The sequence below is a fragment of the Rhipicephalus sanguineus genome, chromosome 1 (genome assembly GCF_013339695.2).
Source record: "Rhipicephalus sanguineus isolate Rsan-2018 chromosome 1, BIME_Rsan_1.4, whole genome shotgun sequence".
NCBI classification, from domain to species: Eukaryota; Metazoa; Arthropoda; class Arachnida; order Ixodida; family Ixodidae; genus Rhipicephalus; species Rhipicephalus sanguineus.
The window spans coordinates 236,952,285-236,975,723 of NC_051176.1; the positions used below are offsets into that span (position 1 = coordinate 236,952,285).

The 23,439-nt window shown below is 43.1% G+C and overlaps 2 protein-coding genes across 4 annotated transcripts in view; one reads left to right on the plus strand and one right to left on the minus strand.

The window, feature by feature from the left end:
- LOC119375118 (serine/threonine-protein kinase PRP4 homolog) overlaps positions 1 to 23,439 on the minus strand; it is an 86,055-nt gene that overhangs the window by 20,736 nt on the left and 41,880 nt on the right. For 2 of the 3 annotated variants that reach the window (XR_005180349.2, XM_037645317.2), the window contains exons 14-16: positions 21,246 to 21,360; positions 17,948 to 18,186; positions 14,063 to 14,268 (exon numbers count right to left, since the gene is read on the minus strand). Coding sequence is in view for 2 of the 3 variants with exons in the window: in XM_037645317.2 (XP_037501245.1) it covers positions 14,065 to 14,268; positions 17,948 to 18,186; positions 21,246 to 21,360 (558 nt within the window). In the remaining variant the exon portion in view is untranslated. Of the gene's footprint in view, positions 1 to 14,062; positions 14,269 to 17,947; positions 18,187 to 21,245; positions 21,361 to 23,300; positions 23,402 to 23,439 lie in introns of those variants that run through there. The other variant, XM_049420406.1, reaches the window with a different exon arrangement.
- Positions 7,680 to 9,674, plus strand: LOC119382002 (uncharacterized). Its single transcript, XM_037649746.1, has 2 exons — positions 7,680 to 8,293; positions 8,819 to 9,674. The coding sequence occupies exons 1-2, from the start codon at positions 7,680 to 7,682 to the stop codon at positions 9,672 to 9,674; spliced, it is 1,470 nt and encodes a 489-aa protein (XP_037505674.1).

The window sequence follows — 23,439 nt, forward strand, 5'->3', positions numbered from 1 at the left end:
GTGGCCTTCAACATGTGCAACAACTCCCTGTCGAGAAAGAAAAACAATTCATTTTCTGAAACAAAAAGGCAGTTAAGCACATTAAGCCCTATCCATAGTGTTGAAAACATTTTTTTCTGCAAATGGCACTCAAGACATCAGAGAAAATGGAAGTGACAATATTATTGGGTCCCCAAAAAATGCTTTTGTGCATTTCCTCATTTTCTTTTTTAAAAACCATTGAACTTCAACTTCACGCTTCAAGTGATGAGGTGTGCAGCCACATGTGCATTAAAATATGTGCAGACATAATGCTACCCTTAAGGCTTATCCACTGCGAAGGACTAATGAGGAGGGTTGTTCAAGCTGCTGTCATGAAACGAAAATTCTTCACATGTTGACGTACGAGGGGCGTTCAATAAAGATTTCCCCTGACTGGCTTCCATTTATTGCAGGATGCTGAAACTGCGCATGCGTAATGACATAAGTCGCTGTAGGTCGCGTGCCAATTTGCAACTCTAAACTAATAACGGTCTTTCTTTTAGAGGTGCTGAAGTGGTGTGAGGTGTGATAATGGATGCAGTGGAAGACAGAGCAGCCGTCAAGTTCCCGTACTTGCAAGGCCGCACTCCAAGGGAGACGTTCGATGAGATAAAAGAGGTTTATGGGTAGGATTCCCTATCATATGATGTAGTGAATAACTGGCATCGCCAATTCAAATACGGTCTGATTTCCGTGGAAGCGGCTCCGATTGCAGGGTGACCCCACTCCGCTGTCGATGAACACACCATCCAGCAAGTGGAGGCCGCCATTTTGGAAAATCGCCGCGTTAGCGGTCGAGACCTAGCCCAACATGTCAAGATTAGTGTGGGGTCCATGGAAAAAATCATTCAGGACCATCTTCATATGCGTAAGGTATCCGATCGCTGGGTTCGCTGGCTGCTCACACCTTTCCAAAAGCAGGAACGAGTCGAATGCTCCCAGGCTCTTTTGACCATGTGCCATGGAAACCAGCAGGACTTTTTCAACAGACTAATTACACAGGACGAATGCTGGGTCCATCACTATGATCCGGAGACTAAAGTCCAGTCGATGCAATTGAAGCACTTGGACTCACCGCCTCCAAAGAAGGCACGCACCCAGCCCTCGGCAGGCAAGGTCATGCTCACAGTCTTTTGGGACCAGCACGGAGTGGTCTTGATGGATTTCCTAGCAAAGGGTGCCACGATTACTGGGGCATACTATGCTTCACTGCTGCGGAAATTGCGAGAGACCATCAAAAACAAAAGACGTGGCATGCTCACCAAAGGCGTCCGCCTTCTGCGAGACAATACCCCAGTTCACAACTCACATGTTGCCCAGACGGAAGCACGCTCCTGCGGCTTTGAAATTCTACCGCATTCCCCTTATTCACCCGACCTCGCACCAGCGGACTTCCACCTCGTTCCAACATTGAAGTCATATTTGAAGAGCAAGCATTTTACAGATCATGAGACTCTGATTTCTGAAGTTACAACATAGATTTTGCAGCAACCTGTCGACTTCTACAAGCGAGGTGTTTACAGTTGTATAAAATGATGGGAGAAGTGTGCGTTCCGGGGTGTCACCTATGTAGAGAAGGACTAATAAATCTGCAAGGTTTCGTTGCTCTCCGTCCACAGGAAGTAGGTCAGGGGAAATCTTTATTGAACGCCCCTCGTAGTAATGCTTCTAAGGTGCCTTCATACTAGGCCAAAGCAATGGCAATGCTGATGATTGCCGGCTGATCACAAGAAATTGGTGGTGTTGGCAGACGGCTTGTCAACAATGGAACATGTTGACAAACACAGACACACACAACTGTGATATGCTTCTGGCCTTTAGCACTCACTGTGCTATTCTGGGGAAACAAAGCTAGAGTTCACCACATGTAAACCTATCATGACATGTGCCTACTGTCCACATAAGAAAAGGTCATGTTATGTGACAGCAAAGACCAAGAAAAAATAGGCAACGCTAATCATCAAGATGCCTTTTCACTGATTACATGGTACCAACACAGGCACTTTGCAGACAGCAGCTGCTGTGAATTCATACCATGCTTTTTCTATTGCCATTGTGTCTAGGTGTCACAAAGCAGTACTACATTACATTCTTAGCCCTTCATTTTTATTTTATCGTACACGGCTCAGCCTGTGTGTCATAACACTCAAACTTTTGTATTTATTTCCCCAGGTCATCACAGCATGTGCTGTGTACTAAATTTTTTTCTTTCATTTCATTTCTAATGCAATGCAGCAGTTATTTATGCATAAGATAAGACTTCATCGTGTGAATGGCTCCCTCTTAGGAAAAGCTATAAGCAGAGGGAAACAGTGTCACTAGGAGAGTGCATAATATATACCAAGTTAGCCGGCAACGTGTTGTCTGGCTATCAAAGCGAGAAAGTTGGCAGTCAAATGGACAGTTGCAGTCTTTCGGATGAGCATGCACTCAAACCAATATAGTGCCGTAATTGTTTACATTTGGGTCGAATGCTAATGATAGACCAAATCGACCAAATGCTCGCCTAGTATGACAGCAACTGGGCTCGTATTCCGAGATGATTGCTAAGGGCGATAGTGTCACTTTGAGTGATGTATAGTCTGATGTGTTCAATAACTGAATCAACTACCGTATATTGCCGATTATAAGTCGACCCCCCAACTTGCAACCCCTTCTAGGGGAAAAAAAATTGACTCCGAACACAGCCCCATGCTGCGGCCATAGCTCACCAATAAGTTTTTCAGAAGAGGGAGTGATGCAAAGAAACATTTATTTGCCAGTGAAACATTGCTTACGACTCGTCGTCGCTTGAGAGAAGGACGCAGTCACGGTCATTGCCATCGTGTGAGCCACTGCTGCTGCTCGCCGTCGGAACTGGTGCCAGTGGTACTGAGATGCCGCACGTGGAAAGCGCCACGCGGACCATGTCAGTTGGCAGTCCATACCAGGCATCGTTGACCCGAAAGGAACGGCGTGTAGCAGCGCATGCGAAGATCTTGGTCCTTTGTTTTCTCCATTCCCTCACGCACTTTTCCGACATATCAAACTTGCGCCCTGCTTCAACGTTGCTTTCCAACTCTGCGTAGAGGATCGCTTGCCTCTTGAAAGCAGCGCTGTACTGTTGCCGGGGTAGCGGTGGCATCTTGGCGTCCATTTGGCAGCGTCACAAATCGCGCACACCACTGCTCGCAAGTGAAGCGAAATGCAGAAATGGCGAACAGGCGTGAGTGCAAAAAGATGCTAAGACGCTTGCGGGCGTATGTGACTGGTCATGTGGTTTAGTTCCCCGCGAAGTGTTGCCAGCCCACACGGCGCTGCCAGCTTTTCTGTGGAACGCCGATACTTTGTCAACTAATCGTTTCTATTGTATGAAAACAAAACTGCAGGGCGCATCGCAAGATAAATTCCTCTTTATTCACAGAGCATCGTTCGCCCTCTATCAAAGGTGGGGAACACTGCTTTCGAGACCGTGTTTCCCAAGCAGTTCGCATTATTGCCATGCGGCGGTGATTTTTAAACGCGCTCCGTAGTTTCGCCTTGCGTGGTTTCGCTATAGTTTCGTGATCGTCGTGGCAGATCGCAAGAATGTCCAGCTCCGGAAGCGGCGCGCGCCCGTTGGGAGATAGCTGTTGCCGCGACTCCACTGCCTCTGCGGCTGTTGTTATCGATGCGTCGAATAGCAGGAAATCCGAGGACGACGACCTTTCGTTGGACCCCACAGATAAGTCGACGTTACGATTCCGCATATAGGTCGACCCCGATTATAGGTCGACCCCCAAACTTTGGAAGGTCATTTTATGAAAAAAAATACGTCGACTTATAATCGCCAATATACGGTACTTGCCCGTGACGTCGTTGTTGCACTGACCACTGGTGATTTCGAATGTCTCGCAACACAAGAGTGAGCGCACTGTACGAGCGCAGCGTGACCCGAGTGTGCCGTTTTCAAGCGTACTGGCTTCTACGCTATGGCCAGGGCTGGGCAAAGATACTTTGAAATTGTATCGCGATACGATACAAGATACTCGGGCAAGAAGTATTTGAGATGCAGATACAAGATACTCGCGGAATATTTGTATCCGATACGATACTTCCCAATTGTATCTTAAGATACTTCGATACATTTGCAAATTTGCTGTTATATATCTATATAATGAACCAGCAAAGGCCTATGTAGAAATGTGCTTACTTGAAAATTTCTTAACTGCGACCAGCTTTGTTTAATTTTAACAAAATATCTGTTTGTATCACAATATACAAACTTTCTTGCTCAAGGCGTATTAGTTTCATTTCTGAACGACTTATTGGGATTTGTTTGGCTGCTTAACATGACAGCTATTTAACTACTGTGCTGTTAGTTCTTTTTGCGTGACACTTCTGTAGTTTATTGGTGTCGCTGCTCTACTTGGCGACCAGCTAGCTGGTTACCATGTACTTGCAAGTGCCTTCGCACGATGGCGCAAATACCGCTGTGCAGTCTTACCTTATCCACAAGCGTATTGTTTTCGTAATACTGCATCCACCAACAGGTCTACAACAGCAACAACAATGGTAGCTGTATTGTTTGTGACGCATCGTGTAAAGACGATGAACTACATAGTCGGCTATCACAATTAATTGAGGGTGTAAAACTGCAGTGATTTTTTATATTTTACTTATCTGCTGGCGTAAAGCGTTCGTTAGCAACATATTCACTAACGTGCAATCTTTTACCATTTGTTCTCCGAGAGAACCTGAGCTGCCAGGAAATGTCTCAGACGTACTCTAGCGGCACAAAACGCCGCAGGTTATCACTGCTATTCCCATTATTGCCATTTCTAGCTCTGCTTACATGCGGATTTGTAACAACAATACTTTAAGGTGACCTAAAAGAAGGAAAACTAATTATATTTGAGTCAAACAGCAAGGTGGTTCCGTATTAAACAATCAAAGTAAATAAGTATACAGGATGTTTCACGTAAGTAAAACCTAATATTAAAAAAAAAACAAGTGATTAACCGCCGCTGAATGAAACCAAAGGTATTTGGTTTGCCGTCATGTGGCACTCGTTATTGTATGTTTTTATTAAGCTCAACTGGTTAATTAAATAAGGTCAATTAGACGACATTGCGACATTTTTAATATTCACTTTAGGGCCAACTGCACTTCGACACATCGTAGAGCGAATTTAAAAACGACCGACCCAATTTTTTTTTTTGGCAGCGTACATGCTGCGTGGTGAATGTTTTCGGGCTTTTAGAGAAAGTCCACGAAATATGAAATAAAACCACGTTCGTAGACAGTTAAAAAATAATAATAAAGCGGAGAACGTATTTTAGCAGCAGGTTACGAAAGAAATATTACAATAAACAGATGGGCGAAAAGCTATGCAGAGGACTAGGTAATGTATGGGATGTAAACGGAAGACAGCAAAGAAAGCACTTGTGCTAACACTCAAGTTTTAATTAAAAGAACGTTTTGAATAATTTAGCAGGTAGAACAAAGACACTGTACGTCAAAATATTTCCTGTTACGTAAATGCTTGTTCTATTGCATCTAACGTCAGCACCGATAGTGGGACGTTTGTTAGAATCTCCTCTGCATGCAAGTCAATCTCATCGTACTATGTAAGTCAAGCTTGCGTCCACAAGGTCTTTCAAATCGCTGATGTGTGAAAGACGCGAGACGCAAAGCAGCCCCATTCTTGCATTCTTGAGACATTGCAACGAAGCATCACGCAAGACAAACTTCGATAGCGACAGTATAGCGACAACAAAATTTGTGCGAAAGACGCCACACGCATTGGAGTACGTAGCAGAGTGCAGGGTATATGAACAAGTGTCATGACATCAACACGACTAAAGAGAAAGAAAACATCTAGAAAAAAAAGGTAGGCTGCGCGTAGATGTTCGCACGCTTGTTTTTGTCGCGATGGCTCGAGCGCCATCACGTGACTCGGCTCCACCAATAGGGACGCTTAAACATCATCGCTTGTGATCGCTGGAGCACTCTGGCGGAAATATACAAGAATGTTACTGCCGTTAGTTTTATTAAGGTGGCTCAGTGGCAGCAATATCAGCTTGAGAACCGGAATTCCGGTCGACGTTTATTGTTTCGCACGGTGGTGTTTTTATAGCAGTATCTTGTATCTTAAGATACACGATACATTATTGAATGTATCGGAAATACAGATACAGATACTCGTTTTGCAAGACGTATCGCGATACAGATACAAGATAACCAAAGAGTATCTAAGATAGTATCGAAGATACATGTATCTTCGATACTGCCCAGCACTGGCTATGGCTAGGCTCGGCTATATAAGTTTTAAAAGTGCTTTCAATGTTTCTGTGTAATTGTTTAAAGTGCAGTATAATTTTTAAAGCATGCAAACCCGTGTAAAATGTATTTTTGTTGAGAGTTTCACACGGCGTACTCGGAGAGTTCAGCTGTGGTGACCACCGCAGCAACATCATCTTAACACCTTGCCGGCACACAATAAAACACGCGGGCAATGCTTGATTCATGCTACTGTCACATTCAAACCATAAAAAAACACGCCCTCACAAAACTACAATCACTGAAAACACAACAAGGTAATGCTTGTTGAAAGCTTCAGCATAAAAAAAATGTTGCGCACTTACACCAAGGAACAGTACAAGCAGCTACCATTTCTGTCAGTGAAATGCTAGCCTTCACCACCAACTGATGGTGTAAAGATGTGTTCGTTTATTCCAGGCATGTCAAGAGCACCATAGGGCACCATGACTCAAAGCTGTCGTCAGCGGAAATACTAGATGACACAACCAATTTTCTGGTTTTACTCACTAGCCAATCATCGTGCATCAAAGGCGACAATTTGGCAATATCCCTTTTTGCAATCATCATCTTAGTATATGGCCCCTGAACATACATATGGCAGCTTTTCATAACTTGGATTATGCCCCAAAATGACTGATGCACAATGTAGAGTAAAAGCTGATTATTCGAAAGCCCAGCTTTTCGGACATGCGTGATAATTCACAGGCCTTTAGAGAACCACCACATGCCCCATAAAGCCAATACACGAGGAAGCTTGTAATTTTATAATCTGACACCCTTTGCCGTCCAACTTTTCTGGACTTACCGACGTGAATGCACATTCAAAACGGGATTAAAAAAAAGGCACAACCACTGCCATTTTTATAATCTCACCACATCAAACCAGCACTCTTGTGCAGTGGTCCACTCGATACTACCGTGATTCGATACTTGCTTCCAAGCTTCCTGCTGTTCAACACCATGACTTATTGAAAGAATTTGCCTTTGTCAGCAATGGCACTTACTATGTTCTCTAATGTCTTTGAAGAATGGAAAGGATCTAAGAAGCAGTGCATACCGTATTTACTCGCATATTATACTCGGGGACAACTTTCTGTGGCAATGCAGCCAAGGCTACAGAGCCAAACCACGCCGTGTCGCTGCGCAGCTCAAAGTAGTTCCACAAAAAGAAACGTTTTTTGTGCGTAACCTAATTATTTATAAATGTGCAGTTATAATTTTTAGCTGCTAATTGGTAATGCCAGAAAATTATTAGTGATATTATGTGAAATAGCGTTATATTTTACATTTTTTAGGGTTTTTTTAGTTGCCGCGTTCCCCACTGGCGTCGCATTGGCTCTCTTCCTTCACCATCATCCCATCCTTCAGAAAAAAAAATGGCCTCCGTGTCGCCTGTGCCTTCTTCCTCCAGTTGCTCGCCAAGTGGCGAGCCGCACAGGATATTCAAGAAGCTCGAGCACCAAAAGCTGTCGAAACAAACCGAGCAAGTGGTCTGCAATATGCACGCCCAAGTGAGATTGATGCAACCGAGACTCTCCGTCGCTTCCGTGTTTTGTTCGGTTAGCCAGCTTACCGGCGTGAGCGAGCGTACTGTCGCACGGCTCAAGGCGGATGTTTTAAAGGGTACCCTGAAGTCCTTGAAGCGTAAAAGGCCTCGTTTCACCGCTGAATCACCAGCAAAAGTTACTGGAAAGACAAGAGTGCAGCGGTACGATAGTTTTACCCTGTCTGCTCTTCGCCGGAAAGTACATCAGTACTACATTCGCAACAAGGCGCCAACGGCAGAAAAGATCCTCAGCAAGGTAATCGGTGACACCGACCTGGGGCTACCGAAGCAGCTGAGTGTCAGAACGATGCGCAGGCTTCTGAATAACATTGGATTTGAATATCAGAAGCGAAAATGTAACTGTGCACTGCTAGAAAGGAACGACATCATCGTGTGGTGGCGGAAATATCTGCGGATCATTCGAGAAATGCGAAAGGAGAAACGGTACGTACAGTTACTGCTTCGATTTGTTGGACAGAGATCTAAATGTCAACGATATCAATTAAAACACAAATGCCGCATGTAAAAATTCAGAGTTGAAAGAGTAGGAAGAGGAAATAACGATGGAAGGTTCTCGTACCGCTAAATATTTAATTTTTAATTAACCCGTCCTTATACATGTTGCCGTTCATCTTGATTTGTATTTTTTTTATGGCTTGCTTCTGCATCTGTGGCTCTTATTTGTATTTTGCCTGTTATTCTGGTTAGTCAAGCGAAGGCACAAGTACGTATCGACGTGTTCTAATGAAGTATGGATAGCTCTGGATGAAGGTATTTTGTTATTCATGTGAGTAGGTACCTTCTGCGAACATTTTTTTTATTTTTGTATTTTTCAGTACCACCCAAAAACTGCAAATATCTGCCTGCCCGGTAGAATGATATTAGATGCACATCATAAATTTCTTCTGTCTCAATTGACCCCTCTCGCTAAAAACAGAAACCTGGCACATCTTTCCCTTGCTTTCGCAGGGCTATATACTACCTTGAAGACACTTGGGTGAATGCTGGGCACACCAAGGAAAAGGTGTGGGAGGACGCCACTGTGTCGTCACGTGAGGATGCCTTCCGCAAGGGTCTCACAACTGGGCTTCGCGCACCGAGCGGCAAAGGTGGTCGGCTCATTGTCCTCCATGCTGGAAGTGAAAACAGCTTCGTAGATGGGGCATCTCTCGTTTTCCGGGCGAAAAAGAGTGTTACCAGTGACTACCACAGTGAAATGGATGGCCCACGCTTTGAGAGATGGTTCAAAGAACAACTTTTACCAAACATTGAGCCACGGAGCGTAATTGTCATGGACAATGCTCCATACCATAGTGTTCAGCTCGAAAAGTTGCCCTCGATGTCGTCGCGCAAGGCCGAGATTCAGTCTTGGTTGACTGAAAAAAACATCCCGTGGTCTAATGACCAGTTGAAGCCCGAGCTCATTCAGCTGGTTAACCAAAACAAGCACCGTTTTTCTGGATACTGGATTGATGCCCTGGCCAAGGTTGCTGGTCATGACATTGTTCGGCTTCCTCCTCACCATTGTGAATTCAACCCTACTGAAATGGTATGGAGCCAGGTCAAGGGCTATATTGCAGCCAACAACAGGTCGTTCACTCTTGCTGGTGTCGAAAAACTTCTGGACGAAGCCATTGCCTTTGTAACTCCAGAAAACTGGGCGCGCGACTGCGCTCATGTGATGTGTCTTGAAGAGGAGGCCTGGGAGCAGGATGGTGCAATCGAAAGCATGCTTGACAGCATCATAATTACTCTGGGATCTGACTCCAGCAGCTGCAGTGACAGTAGTGACAGTGAATTGAGTGGTATAGAGGAACTCTGGTGAACCCGGTGTGCGCTGGCTCATGTGATGCTGATTGTTTGTGAGATGCTATGTATTCCTTTTTGATGCCCAACAGCTTGGAAGTATGCTCTGTCATTCTAAAAAACAGGGCGTGCAAACAAGGACACAGGAAGGAAGCCAAGACACCACAAACGGCGACTAACAAGTGACTAAGTGCACTATCCACTTACGTGATTCTGGTTGCATGCAGCACCAAGCAATCATTTAGTATGTTTGTTGTCAGTCTGTGAATTAGTCTTTTGATTGTCAGTTGTGGGTGGCACTTGTACTTCACACATAAAACGGCAGCTGAGGAGTGCAAGCAGTGCTGAGTGATGCATCACATATCTTGTTTCACCCGAAAGAAATGGTGGCAAAATTTTGATTACAATCCAAGAGACTGTAAACAGCCTTTCCAAATAGCTGTTACGGGTGGATGAACTGACAAGACTGGATGAATTATAGCTCAAGAGCTGCGAGATGGAAGTGAATTCCAGAAATTCATTGTCTCATCATTTGTAACTGTTTCACTCATCTGGCAAAAAAATACCACCATCAGTTACACTATGTACGTGGATAATAATTAGTATCCACTTGCTCATGTTTTGTTTGTCTCTTCGATTGCACATGTTAATTGCTTAAGTAAATGGGCACGTTGAGCACAAATGCTTTTTCAAGTGCGTTTTTACAGGGCCAAATGACGAGGTCTTAAGGGAATACGCGCAGTAATGTGTGCGTCTTCATGAAGTTTTTACTGTACATCGTAGTCAGGTACTTCATATAAGTGCTCACGGAGTCATAAATGTTTCGTTGAAAATACACGGCTGTCTGGCTTTGATAGATTAAGTTGGCTTGAAAGAAGGGGGGACAGTATTAAAGGTTTATTCCTGTGACTGATGTGCATGTGTGTGTGCATTACTACTTGAGCAACTTTTAGATTTTAGCCAGCTGATTATGCAGGAAATATATAACAAAACACCTTGTTTTAGCTGCTGCAATTTTTCACGTGGCACAATTTATTCCTTCTGACAAATACACGCCATGTCCAGATTTAAAACTGTCTGCAACAGGCCGTGGTAGCCCGGTGTGTTCAAGGGGTTTCCTTGCTGGTTCAGAAATAGTGTGTGTGAATACCGGACCCAGCCACGAAAATCGAAATTGTAATGTGGAGGGAAGAGGGATGATGTAATTACCAGGCTGAGTATGGTTCATAATGTTGGCGTTGGACAAAGTTAGCTAATGAAATGTGCTTTACGATGTCAGGAACCAATTATTGCTGGCGAAATGGTAGGTGACCATTTATTTTTGAACTTTAGAACCAGCGCTAATTGTGTAGACACTCAGAAAGCATGACATTTTACAGATGTGCAGGGGTTTACACGCCTTCCTGTTCTAAGTAACCTAACAAGTGCAACATACAATTGCTATCCTGAGGCGTACATAACCGGAGTCATGCAGTATCATGAGAAATGACCGCATGCCCGTACGGTTTTAATGAAGGAGACAGAAACGGGCAGCGGTTGGGATTGAGCACAGGATTCGTGGGTTCTGCAGCGGCGCAAGGTCGCTGCTATACGTTTGCTGAGCCACGGAGCGTGTGGGCAGTGGGCCACCAATGCCTTTTGATGCCGGCGTAACTCAACGCGATCCAAACTGAATTTCACTTCGTGCCGCAGGATGTGCGAGCTGCTCTTTGATATACCACGCCCGCGCCATGTAAGCACGCTACACGCCTCAGTTTTCAGCTCCAGATGAGTTTACATATCAGTGCGTGCCCTAAAAACTGCAGTGCTGAAAATATTCACGTCATTTCTGGATGACACAGGATGGCACAGACAAATTAAGTGTAGGGAACGAAACGCCAATATGCCTGCATGCTCGGTAATCGTGGTTCAATGCAATCAACCAAGGAGCACATGCGAAGAAATGAACTGCAGGAAATATGCATCTGTCACGCCGAAACTGAAACCGAAACAAGTTCATCGGGGACTACTTTGGCGCAGTAACACAGAGCAGTTAGCTCCGCCCCCGAGCTTTCCCTTCATTGCCACAGAAAGTTGTCCCCGAGTATAGTTGCACTTGCTTTATAAAAAAATTTACCCAGATATGAGGGTGTGATCGTTAACCACAGTAATATTTTCAGGAGAACAATCTAGAAGCACCAAGAATTCAAACAAGTTGCAGGTCAAAATTCTTACAACAGCTACCATGACCATAACCAAGGAATGAGGTTGAAGAAAGCCTTTCTTTGTAACCAATGCACTCACTGCGCTATGCATGAATTGCTCCTCAGGAAGCTTGGCGCCCATGTGGGGGATCACAAAAAATTGCAAAAAAAGAAAAAAAAAAGCTTTTTAATTATAAACTGACTCTTTTGGCATCTTTAACGCCTAATCGACACTGTACTGAAACGATTTAGGTGAAAATGTAGCACGTAAAACAAGAAAGGAGATCAATATCACCAAAAATCACCAATGTTCACGGAGGTGTCTCGTCTTTGAACAATACCAAGATGGCAGCCTGAGCGTCATCATCTTGGTATTGTTCGAAGTTCTGCTTTTCCATCACAAACCTCCAAACATACAATGCTCATGTAGGAAAATAGGAAAAAATAAAAAAATAGCAATGATAAAGGCTAGTCTGAAAAAATTCGCGATGTACGCATACCTCCAACTAGCCCTTGCTACGGCAGTTTGTGTGCTGACGCTACAGTCTGAGTGCTTGCCTGCAGGCCTTCTTTGAAAACTTCGCTAATCCACAGTTTCTCTGTTGGATAACTTGGCAATCATAAACAGCAGCAAATAGATGCTCATTTCAAGTTAGAAACTGGAATTGCATATGAAGAGCAAAGCCCAACCCCTGATTACCTAGATTACCGTATCTGATCATATGGTGACAGAGGGGACGTGCTTATCGCAAGGCTCGTAGCCAGTGATCGCACTTACTGAAGAAGTCAAATACGTCGTGCAATCTCATACCACATTGTCAATTTAGTGACAGCAAAGCACTCATGCGTCGTCGAGCTCAGCGTTGGCATCTCCACATGTATTACATGTGACGATGCAAACGATGAGCGAGGAAAGAGCAGAAGAAAGCGAGGAATGCCCCTGTACTCGTTTCTGTAGTTCTCCTTGCGGCCACAGGTATTTGCCGACCATGTCCTGTTTCAAGATATGGTGCATCCAAAGTAACCATTAGGGAAACGATCCGGGACATTACATGGAAGCTACGCTGCCTCTGTACTTGAGTTCATATTCGATAGCCTTGAGTTCATACTCGATAGGCGTGTAACTTGCAGTCATGCCGAAATGGCACAAAGCAAGATCAAGGCATGAGGCACTGAGGCTGCCTCACTGCCATCAACACGACAGTAAGTTCGAGATGTGATCAATACGCAAGTGCAATTATTATTCAAGTAAACTACGATAATGCCTGTTCCTAAATATAAGCTTTACCGCAATAAGCAATATTACATGGTGAAGCACACACCATATGTTGTGGTGAAGCAAACTAAAAGTGGAAAGCGGCTTGTATCAATAGTTATAGTATTTGCTCCTTAAAGGGGTGGTGCCATCAAATTTCGAGGCTAATACAAGCCTGTTGTTGGTTTCCTCTGTATGCAAGGACATTCCACACGAAGGGTCGGACACAGCAGACGTTTAGAATATATTTTAATTCACTGCCAAAGTGTACCTAAATGCCCATTCTCCCGATCGAAATCCATCGCGAGCGCGCCAACACTGACGTAGATCTGTAGGATAGGCAACGAAAGTTGTAGTGACGTCACACCAAATCTGCTGTATTAACGTGAGTGGCCTCCGCACCTCCGCCACCTCCGCCACCTCCGCAACGTACGTACCGGCTGTAGTGAACTAGAATACATTCTAGTTCACTATAGTACCGGCAAAGCATCGGTTGCTACATCACTCGCCGAGTTTCGATCGCTTCCTGGCTATGTGCGTCACAGCCTTGTGTGGTCACGTGACCACGCCTCCTACACTTCTACGTCACTGCCCAACCTCGGCGCCCAGAAACCGAAACCGAAAGTTGTCCACATCAAAAGGCGATATTAAATTATTTAGCGAGAATACATGCATCTTGGTGCGTGCATCATGCTTCGTGGAGCTATAGGAAACACCTACAGCAAAGAACGCGCAAGCCACAAATTTGGTGGCACCACCCCTTTAATAGAATTTTTATCATACCAAGAGCCCCAAATGTCTAATAAGCATACTGGAAGATATTCACAGCTATTTTGAACATGGTTATGGTGATTTGAGCCCTTGAGTGCAATAAAAAGCATGCATTCATTGGGAGTCCAGAAAATCGGACAATGACTGTACCAAAAAAAAAATTATTTCATACATTACAAGTACTAAATTAACACTTACACTCAAATCTTGTCATGTATGAATGGGTGGGCCAGGGCATGATTGATCGATATCCGCTTTGCAGGGTCAAGCATCAAGGTCTTCTCCAAAAGATCCTTCAGCTGGCCTACTTTCTTGACTTGATCTTCTGGCAGCCGCTGCCGTCCAATTAACTCACTGGATAAGTCACGGGTCTGATTGATGTTTGTCATGACCACCACTTTCTCCTATACAGTGGCAACCAGAGCATACAATTATTTTTCATTGCATTTCAATTTCTCTTTTCACAGTGAACAAGGCAGAGCATATTTGGGAGACTTAAGAGCAATTACGCATTTCACAATGTAAAAGCCAGGTAAGAGGCTTTGTAATTCTCATTGTTTCATTAAGCAAAGCAAAAGAACAAAACAATACAGAATGCAGTATTTCGATGAGCTTTGATGAAGGGTTTGGAACTTTGAAGCAAAGGTCCAGAATTGTAATACCCATAAAGAATACTGGCAACCTTCAGAGAACCCTAAATAGCTTTTCTAATAGCTTTTCTTGTGAAAGTTTCAGTTTTGTTTTCCTTGAGATGACTCACATTGTGATGTAATAATAATAATAATAATAATAATAATAATAATAATAATAATAATAATAATAATAATAATAATAATAATAACAACAACAACAATTCATGGATCAAATACATGGGACAGTTCCAGCTGGAATAAGCCTGAAGGCTTGTGTGTGTGGCTGGGTAGCTGTAGGAATATGCAGAAGATGGCCACTGGGAGCACATTCTGGTATTTCAGCACTCCATCCACATTGCTTGGTCACCTGTTATGCTGCTATTCATAGTTAGGCCTGAAGTAACAGCATAGCAGACTACCGAACAAGCCCGAATGAGTGTCAAAACATCGTAATATAACCAACATCTGAGTCATGAGAATACAACACAGTCACCTCCTGAAAATTAACCGAAGCTATCAGTAAGAAAGCTATGACAGAATTTAAACGGAGCCTCAAGGACCGGAAATATATGTTCGGATTAAGAGGAATTCCATTTACTGAAAAAATTAGTGATGTTTCATTAAATGAATGCAGGCTATGTGCAAACATATGTGCATGTTCCCCTTGTTGTCCAAACCACTGCACATAGAATGTTTTAAAAATGCTTTTACTTTCTGTAAGCATGGCAGTTTTTTCAAGGCTTATATTTTTATTCTGCATATTTCGTGTCCATTTTTTTCATTTTGAAAACGTCTAAGGTGCCATTAATAAAGATGGTGAGCCATTGTAAGTAAATGCAGTGTTTATTAATTCAAGCAATAAGGTAATGCACTATCACAATATTCATTTCCCCTTTTTCCTCTTGTTGTTTGCCATCTTTGACTTCCAAAGGGTGATTGCAACACTTAACCAACACATGGCAGCACTAGTTGAGATTAGCCATCATTAGCTGACTCCTGCCTAATATAGTACACCCAAACTGTCACAAGCCACCTAGCCCATTTCTCGTCCATGATAATTCTCAGGATGAACGTTTTGCCATGACCAGCCACCCCCGTATAGAATATCTGCAAAGGCGGTGCTTGAGTACACACGCCTCCTTTGCAACATTTAGGCCCGTATTCATAAACGCTCCTCGACTCGACCCTCCACCTCGACTCCGTGGAGTTGAGGAAAAGGCTTCTCCTCAACTCGAGGGGCGAGGGACATTCAAGGATGTCCCTCAACGTTTTCTCTGACAAGGAGCCCTTCACGAAGGTGTCCTCCAACTCAACGCACCTGAGGGTCGCACGAAGAAGAGAATATGCAAAATATGCTGTCTAAAGCATGCCTTGAGCCTCAAAACAAGAATGTTTCTTTTTATTTTCCATTCTAAACAATTGCTGTACGGTTTTTTTGAGTCGGTGGTACAGCGGAGGAGATGTTATCGTGTGTTGTGGCGACTGAGTTCCTGACGTTGTTGTGTCTGGCAACATAACAGCCTAGTATGCGATCGAGCGGTAGCAGGTTACGATATTACTTCTTTACACGCATCGAAGATCCCAACACGTGTACGTGCCACCCGCATATTATTCTGTAGGCAATGGGTTCAGTAATTGCTCGCCGGAGACGACGACCATTTGGAAAGGGGACACACGCAGCGTGCTCTTATTGTAGTTCTCGCACAGAAATATTCCGCTGTCAGGTGGCAAACAAGTATAAAACGGTGTAAAACAGAAGACCACAACAACTGAATCTTACCTTGACTTGCTCAACTTATATATCACGGCATAGATTCCATCGCACTGAAAATGTGATGCAACGATTGCTTCGCAGACGAACGAAATGTAGCAGACGACCAAATGTTGCAGACGACCACATTTCTCTGCGAGCGCCGTCTGTTTGTAAATGAGTCGTTCGCACCTGTAGTTCATTTTGGTTATTTTAACGGCAACAAAAGAGAAAAGTCTTAATTTACACGACGTACGTTGTTATTATTATAATACAAAGGTTTATTCTAATAGCCACTTCCTTGCGTGCTCGATGCTGTGCAAGGGCCCCTGTGTATGGCAGACGACACAACAGTCGGCTGCAACAGTTGCAAGTTCCTCGGAAACATCATGAACATGAAAAGCAAATTCCAAAAAGCAGTCAAGTGACGGTACGTCTGCCATGTTTGCCTGCAAACTGTTCTGAGGAGCGCTCAAGGGAGCTTCTGACCTACCTCGAGATTCTCAAGGAGCACACTGAGGATTCTCTCCATTCGAGGAGCGTTTCGAGTGTAGAGTGACTTCTGCAACTCGAGACAGTCCTCAAGGATCCTTTGAAGTCGAGTTTCAAGTCGAGGAGTGTTTGTGAATACGGGCCTTAGACACACCTCTCTGCTTCCTCAAGTGCGCAATTCTCTTCTCGGCCTCCATGCACTATCTTTCTCCAACACTCACTTCCCTCGCAGGGACACACATAACATCGCTGATATTGAAGACAGGTCATGTATGCTTGTGCATAAGAGATCTAGAGAGATGCAGCGCTATATATAGGTCATACGCCGTCCTAACATTGTTGGATACATTATGCATAAAGATGTGAAAGTATAGCAGTTAATCTGTTAAATTGTTTAGGTACGGTCAACAGCTACTGCACTTACTATACTACGCTTCACCAGCAGAGGTGACAGCAACACATGAAAAGGAAAACATAACTCTTATGTGCTACGCTTTAAAATTTATAAATTTTTGTGCATTTAAGTCTTTGCCACTGCTTTTTTCTGAAGAAAGCTTGCTTCCGTGGTTTCATTTACAGAAAGCAGGGTGGAACAGCTGGAAAAGCTTTTGGTCATGAAGGAATTTTCTGAGCAGAACATGATGGAGCAGTGTGAGAATAAGACATTTTTCGAACTGCAAACTTTAAATTTGAAGCAGAACACCCCAGATAGAAAGTAACTTAATGATTTCAAATTTCACTCTATTCCCTCTTTTGCATTAACTTCTGCAGGACTTCTCAGTGTGCACAAGACTGCTACATACCGCTTTCTAGTGTTTACCAGATGCAGTGAGGTCCTGGCAACACTAGCTCCCATAGTTAAGCTAACAGGTAACTCGAATAGCAATTGGGGTCCCAAATTCGGGTCAGTGGTCGAGCACCATAACCACTAGGGAGGTGCTATGAGGCTTGCTAGTATAGTTTTCTTAGAGTTTAGAAGTCTATATTTAAGGGGAACTTTTTATGTCATTGAAGGAAAAGCTCCAGAGACAAGAAGAGCAAAGGCAAGAACACTGCTGAAAAATGCCTCACATTCTCATCAGCGTTAGCTTGAGCTGGCGATGAGAAAACAAGGCTGCAAGATAAAACCAAATATATCCCAGAGTGTTAAATTTGATAATTCTTCTACACTTCTACATTAAATGTAGCATTAAATGTAGTGAAACTTACCCTCTCAGTGACTTTGTCTACTTCGTGGTAGAGAAAGTTGCAGTTTGCATCAAAATGTTGGTCTCTGAAGATTCCTTTTCGAATAAGACGATTAGGAAACTTTCCTTTCAGATCCATACAGAACTTTAGCATCTGGTTGTTGGACTTCCCAGGAAACATGATCTTGCCCGTATAAAGTTCATACAATGTGCATCCAACACTCCACATGTCAATACCAAAGTCATAGCCCAGGCCAAGAACTGCATGTATACAAAAGATGCAATATGATATCAGCTGAATTCAACCCAAGCTATCATAAAATGTGCCACTGTGCGCTTTTACGAAACTCTTAAATAAACAACTCAATCTTGTTCGAAGGCGTGTTTAAAAAAACATTTGACAATGCAAAAGAAAACATTTCAGTTATTTTAGCCCAAATATCAATATGTCTTGGCTCCCATGGTTGTAGACTCATTTCTGTCTTAATGTCTGTTAATTTCCCCAATGTCTGTTTGCCATTGATGTTGTAGTATGGGACCATTTAAAAATGTTGTTGGCATTGTAGCATAGCCGTGCTACCTAAAACACAACAAAAATGGTCTTCATTGGAGATTGCTTTTTTAACTCGTAGTCTATCAGGAAACATGATATTCTATCAACCAGCATGGACACTGGCCAGTATGGTCACTAGATCCAGTGTGCAGTAGCATGTGATAGCCTACCATACGCAGGACAAAAGAAAAGTTGGCAATACAAGTATCATTAGCTCAGATGTTCAGCTGCATACATTTTTTAAAGCTTCATTATTGCATATTTTCGAAATAATAACTGCATATTTCTTATGTCCCTTAAGTCCTTATTTCTCTACAAAAAATATTTGTTACTAATTCCTAAACCAAAGTCCATGTTCTGAAAATATTCATATATGATTGAATTAAATTTTGACTTTGATCACTCTTACGCACCCCTAAAATCATCTAACGTGCTAGCTCCACACTAGCAAAGGCACATATACATATATATGATTTTTAACTATACAGGGCTGTCGAGTAAATCAGGAAAAGTCACTATACAAAAAAGACTGCATGAAACAGAAGCGAAAAAATCAACGTATTCATACAAATATTTGTCCAGAGTTATAAAAAAACTTGCCAAATGAAACTATTTAATTGTAACCTCCATCAGCTGCCCCGACGACCTTCTCAAGCCTAGACATGAAACAGCTGCAGATTTGCTTCACTTCCTCTCTGTCTCGGTTCATCACCTAACCTATAGTTTCCTTGAGGCCATTTTTGGTCCTGTGATGTTTTGCATTGACCTGTGCCTCGACGACGCCCCACATATGGTAGTAGAGTGGAGCGCAGTCGAGGCTGGAAGGAGGTTACAAGTAGGGTGACTAGTGAGTGATAGGGCACATTATCATGAAGCTGCAATTGTGTCTTCTTTACCCTATACACTGGAGCCAAGTTAAAACAAAGTTAATTTATTATGAGTTAAAATAAAGTTCATTCAGTAAATACAGAATAATTGCTTTCATGTATGTCACGTACGCAGCAGTGCTGCATGCAGCACCAAAGGCCAGTGTCCACAATTGTGAACTGCACCTCAACTGTTGCCTTTTCTAACACACAGCTCCTTCTAACACAGTGTACTTGATCCAGACACATCCGAAATCTCTCGTTGTTTCCCAAATATTTCCAAGCAAGGAGCTGAATGAAGAAAATTCAATGATGAAGTTATGAGCAGGTTCTTGCAGAAATTCAAAGAGGTCATCTGTATGACATTAACCTCTCCTATGAGCAGTGCACTGAACACAATACAGAAAACGTATCTTTTTATGGAGAAGGGTGCATGTAAGTGAATACACGTATGCGCACCCTACTTGACTTGAAGGGGAACTCCGGCGTATTTTGACCATATTAGGATACTGCCGTTTTCAAATGTTATTGACAGTCCTCATAACTGAGGAAACTTTTTGGCACAAATTGAATGAGGACAAAGAACAGAAAGGAACAGGACGGACAAGGATGGGCGTCCTCATTCAATTTGCGCCAAAAAGTTTCCTCAGTTATGAACCAGTACCAACTAGCTCAAACCAGTATTCTGACAGTCCTGAACTGCTGGGGTGGTTTAGTTTGCTTAAGAGATTCGTCAATAATATTAAATAACCAAAAAATGACGTGCAGCCTGCTTCGTGCAACGTCTACAATGATGTTACAGAATACTATCCTGCTGCAGTGAACACACACACAAAAGTGTTTTTGCCAGGGGATGAGTTGACACGCCGGACAGCAAAAAAACAGAGCGCTGTTGGGGGGAAAAGAGTAACAACAGACAGCCCTGGTTTTCACTGCTCTTTTCTTGGAACCTTCAGCACTACACCAGCTTCCCCCCCCCCCCTCCACTGCTTTTTACCACACACAATGTGGCTTAGAAAACCGAACAATTATCTGTGGGGACCGTCACCTTGGCGTCCGGTAGAAGAAAGAGCCCGGTTTGTCTGGTTAGTTAGACAGGGGAGATAGCGAGGTAAGGTACGTAACTATGCCACAAACACAGGGTGGCCTGCATTTAAAGGTGTTATTCTGGAATTGGTTACCAATTTAAAAAATTCATTTACAGAGATACTAATGACCTACAGTCATACAGTTTGGCACATATCATCAGGGTACCTAAGAGAATATATATGCTGAAAATTTTATTGAAATCAGAAAACACTGAAAAACTGCCGGAGTTCCCCTTTAACAAATAGCTCGGTTTCTTTCTTTCTTTTTTCTTGGAAGGAGGAGACGTGGCAGTGCAGCCACATATTCAGACCTGCTTCTCTTGCACGTTGTTTCATTGTAAGAAACATGGGTAATAAAACGTCTTAATGTCACCCTTTAGTATCGTTGGTAACAGCACAGCTTGTGAAGTGCTATTTTATTGCCTTTGTTGTACTTTAAGGTGAAGTTGTGTCACTTATACTGGAACCACAAGCACTTTCAAATGCCAGACACTCTGTACAAGGTGTACTTAAAGCTTGAGGCTCCTGTCTAAAGTTCTTAATACTACCAGCATGGCAGCTTAAACTCTTTACTCTACAACTTATCTTTTTGTCCACTTTGCTTTCTTCACATTTACATCATAATTACTACAAATAACATCCCCTATACTTTCCTTGGCTTTCTTGCCTGTTAGGTCTAATTAATGTGTCTAGCAAAGAAAAATGAGCCCTTAAATTCCCCCTTTCGTTTACTCCACAAGCCTTATTTTAACTTCCTAATGCAATTTTGAAGATATAAGGGATAAGAGTTAAGTTGCTAAAAGGTTCTCTCACCTATTTCTGGTGCACGGTAAAACCTGCTGACAAGATAAGGTGTGATGTCATTTTCAGCCACGTGAGAAGCCGAGCCGAAATCGCAAAGTTTTAACACCAGCTTCGTCTCGTTTACCTGAGGCGAGAAGAATAAGAAAATCATATCAGCATCAACAGATCATTAAAGATGAGGCACTAAGGTCAGCACCCCGCCATAATGCCCAGTGCTCAGCAAATGAAACGAGATAACTGGACCACAGGGTGCCCGGTGCTTTCTTGCGACATTGTTGAGCGCTGAGGATACCAATATAACTCATTATGGTGTCTAATGAAAGAAAAGCCTTGCTCCCGCATTGTGACAGCATATGACCACCGGGCGAAAACCCAGCATTCGCTGATGGCTCAAAAATGCACCAGCCGCCATGCAGGCCAACTATCACATTTCAACCAGACATCGCGTCGAGGAATGTGCAATGTTTTGTAGAAATGGTTGGCTGCCCTGCGTAGCCATGCACTTGTCACAAGTCAACCATAGACCGGTGAGCTTATCGTTGTCACCTGGCGAGCGAATGGCAAGAAAGTTTGTCACAGCACGTAGTGGCCACACTATCTGCACTACGCAGTGACACAGAACATAGCCATGTAACACAATGTTTGCTATGTGCATGACAACACTGGAACGCATTCTTGTTTTCACGCATCCCAGCACGGCCTTGAAGTAATGCTGTAGTATACTCTGTATGAGACGTGATCAACTGAGGCCCATAGTGTTTGAAAGAGCAAATGTCAGGTGCTGCCTGACACGAGTATAGGACAAATTGAAACATTAATCAAGCAATCGTCGATTGAGAATGAAACAGCAAATATGAAATATTAGTTCGTCCTTATCCGACTTCACAAGGAAATATATTTTACAGTGACAGAAAAAGCTAGTAAAATATGAAAAATGCCAAGTATGAACCCGCACACACAAGGAAGCAGTTTCATTAAAGAGTCACCGTGGGGAAGCAAGCTGCTCATCTATTCCTTGGACAAGCAGCAATGATAAAAGACACATTCTTTCCACAGTGCACCAACAAGTGGCAATTATATGATGCCAACATAAAGGAAACACGCTGCCCTAAGGGGCAAGCCAGACAGGAACGGCTCGCTTTCCCAATGAAACTGTTTCATGCCATTGCTACCCCATGCTTGTGGGTGCATAAATCAACAATAACCACTGAAGTTCTGTCAAGGAGGAACACGCCAATAAGTCAGTTTCTTCTTCTGCTATAGCACTGGCCTTGTCATCTCGATACTCTAGCTTTCTCTTGAAGGTGCATATCTATTTTTGAAATGGTGTGCTTTGACATGAGAGCACTTCCTTTATGACACAGTATATGTGCTCACACATCACAATTGTACCCTAACAAGCATTTCAGAGAAAGTTATGAAAATAAAAAAATTAAGAGCCAATTATATGTTGTAAATCAGATTGAAATACAAAAAAGCACGCAGCAAAGTCAGAAGTTATATTGCGTCCTACTCCTTCCTTACTGTGCTGTCCTGTTACTCCCAAAGGGCACAAGAAAAAGTTAAGTCACTTCGCAGGAAGAACAGTTACTCATTAGGCCTCACAGTGCATAGCTCGCAACACTTCACAATGCATGTTCTTAAGGATTTTTTTTTTAGTAATGAGTAATAAGTGTACTGGAATGGAGGAATGGGTCAAAAGGAGGCAGCAGCAAGCACAAAGGGTAAAGCAAAATATGCTGAAAATTTGGTGGTGTCAATTGCCTTATCCTGAAGTTCCGGCTGTTCTGGATGCACCAATTTGTTGTGCACCCATTCAAGCTCACATGCGAATCCTCTGTTGTCAGCTCAATGCATCATCATTTTTACTTAGTCCTAATCAATCTTTCTCTACTTTCTTTACAACACGTCAGAGGGGAATAACATCACTGTTTAAGTAATGCTGAATACCTTTTAATTTTTAGGTAACTTGGAAAGACAAGTAAGCCCAGGCAAAAGAACAACTGTTGTGCACCATCTAGCAAAACTAGACACAACAAAGTGAAATGCCTGTCAAGCTCTCACTGTTGGGAGTCATCCATGAAATCAAAGAAAGGAGCCAGGTGTGGAAATGGCATCTCTATTGTGCTGATGCAACCTTGGAAGCAACCAATGTCGTGCACGAGCTGCACAATTGGGAGGAAAATATTTCCAGTAATTACAC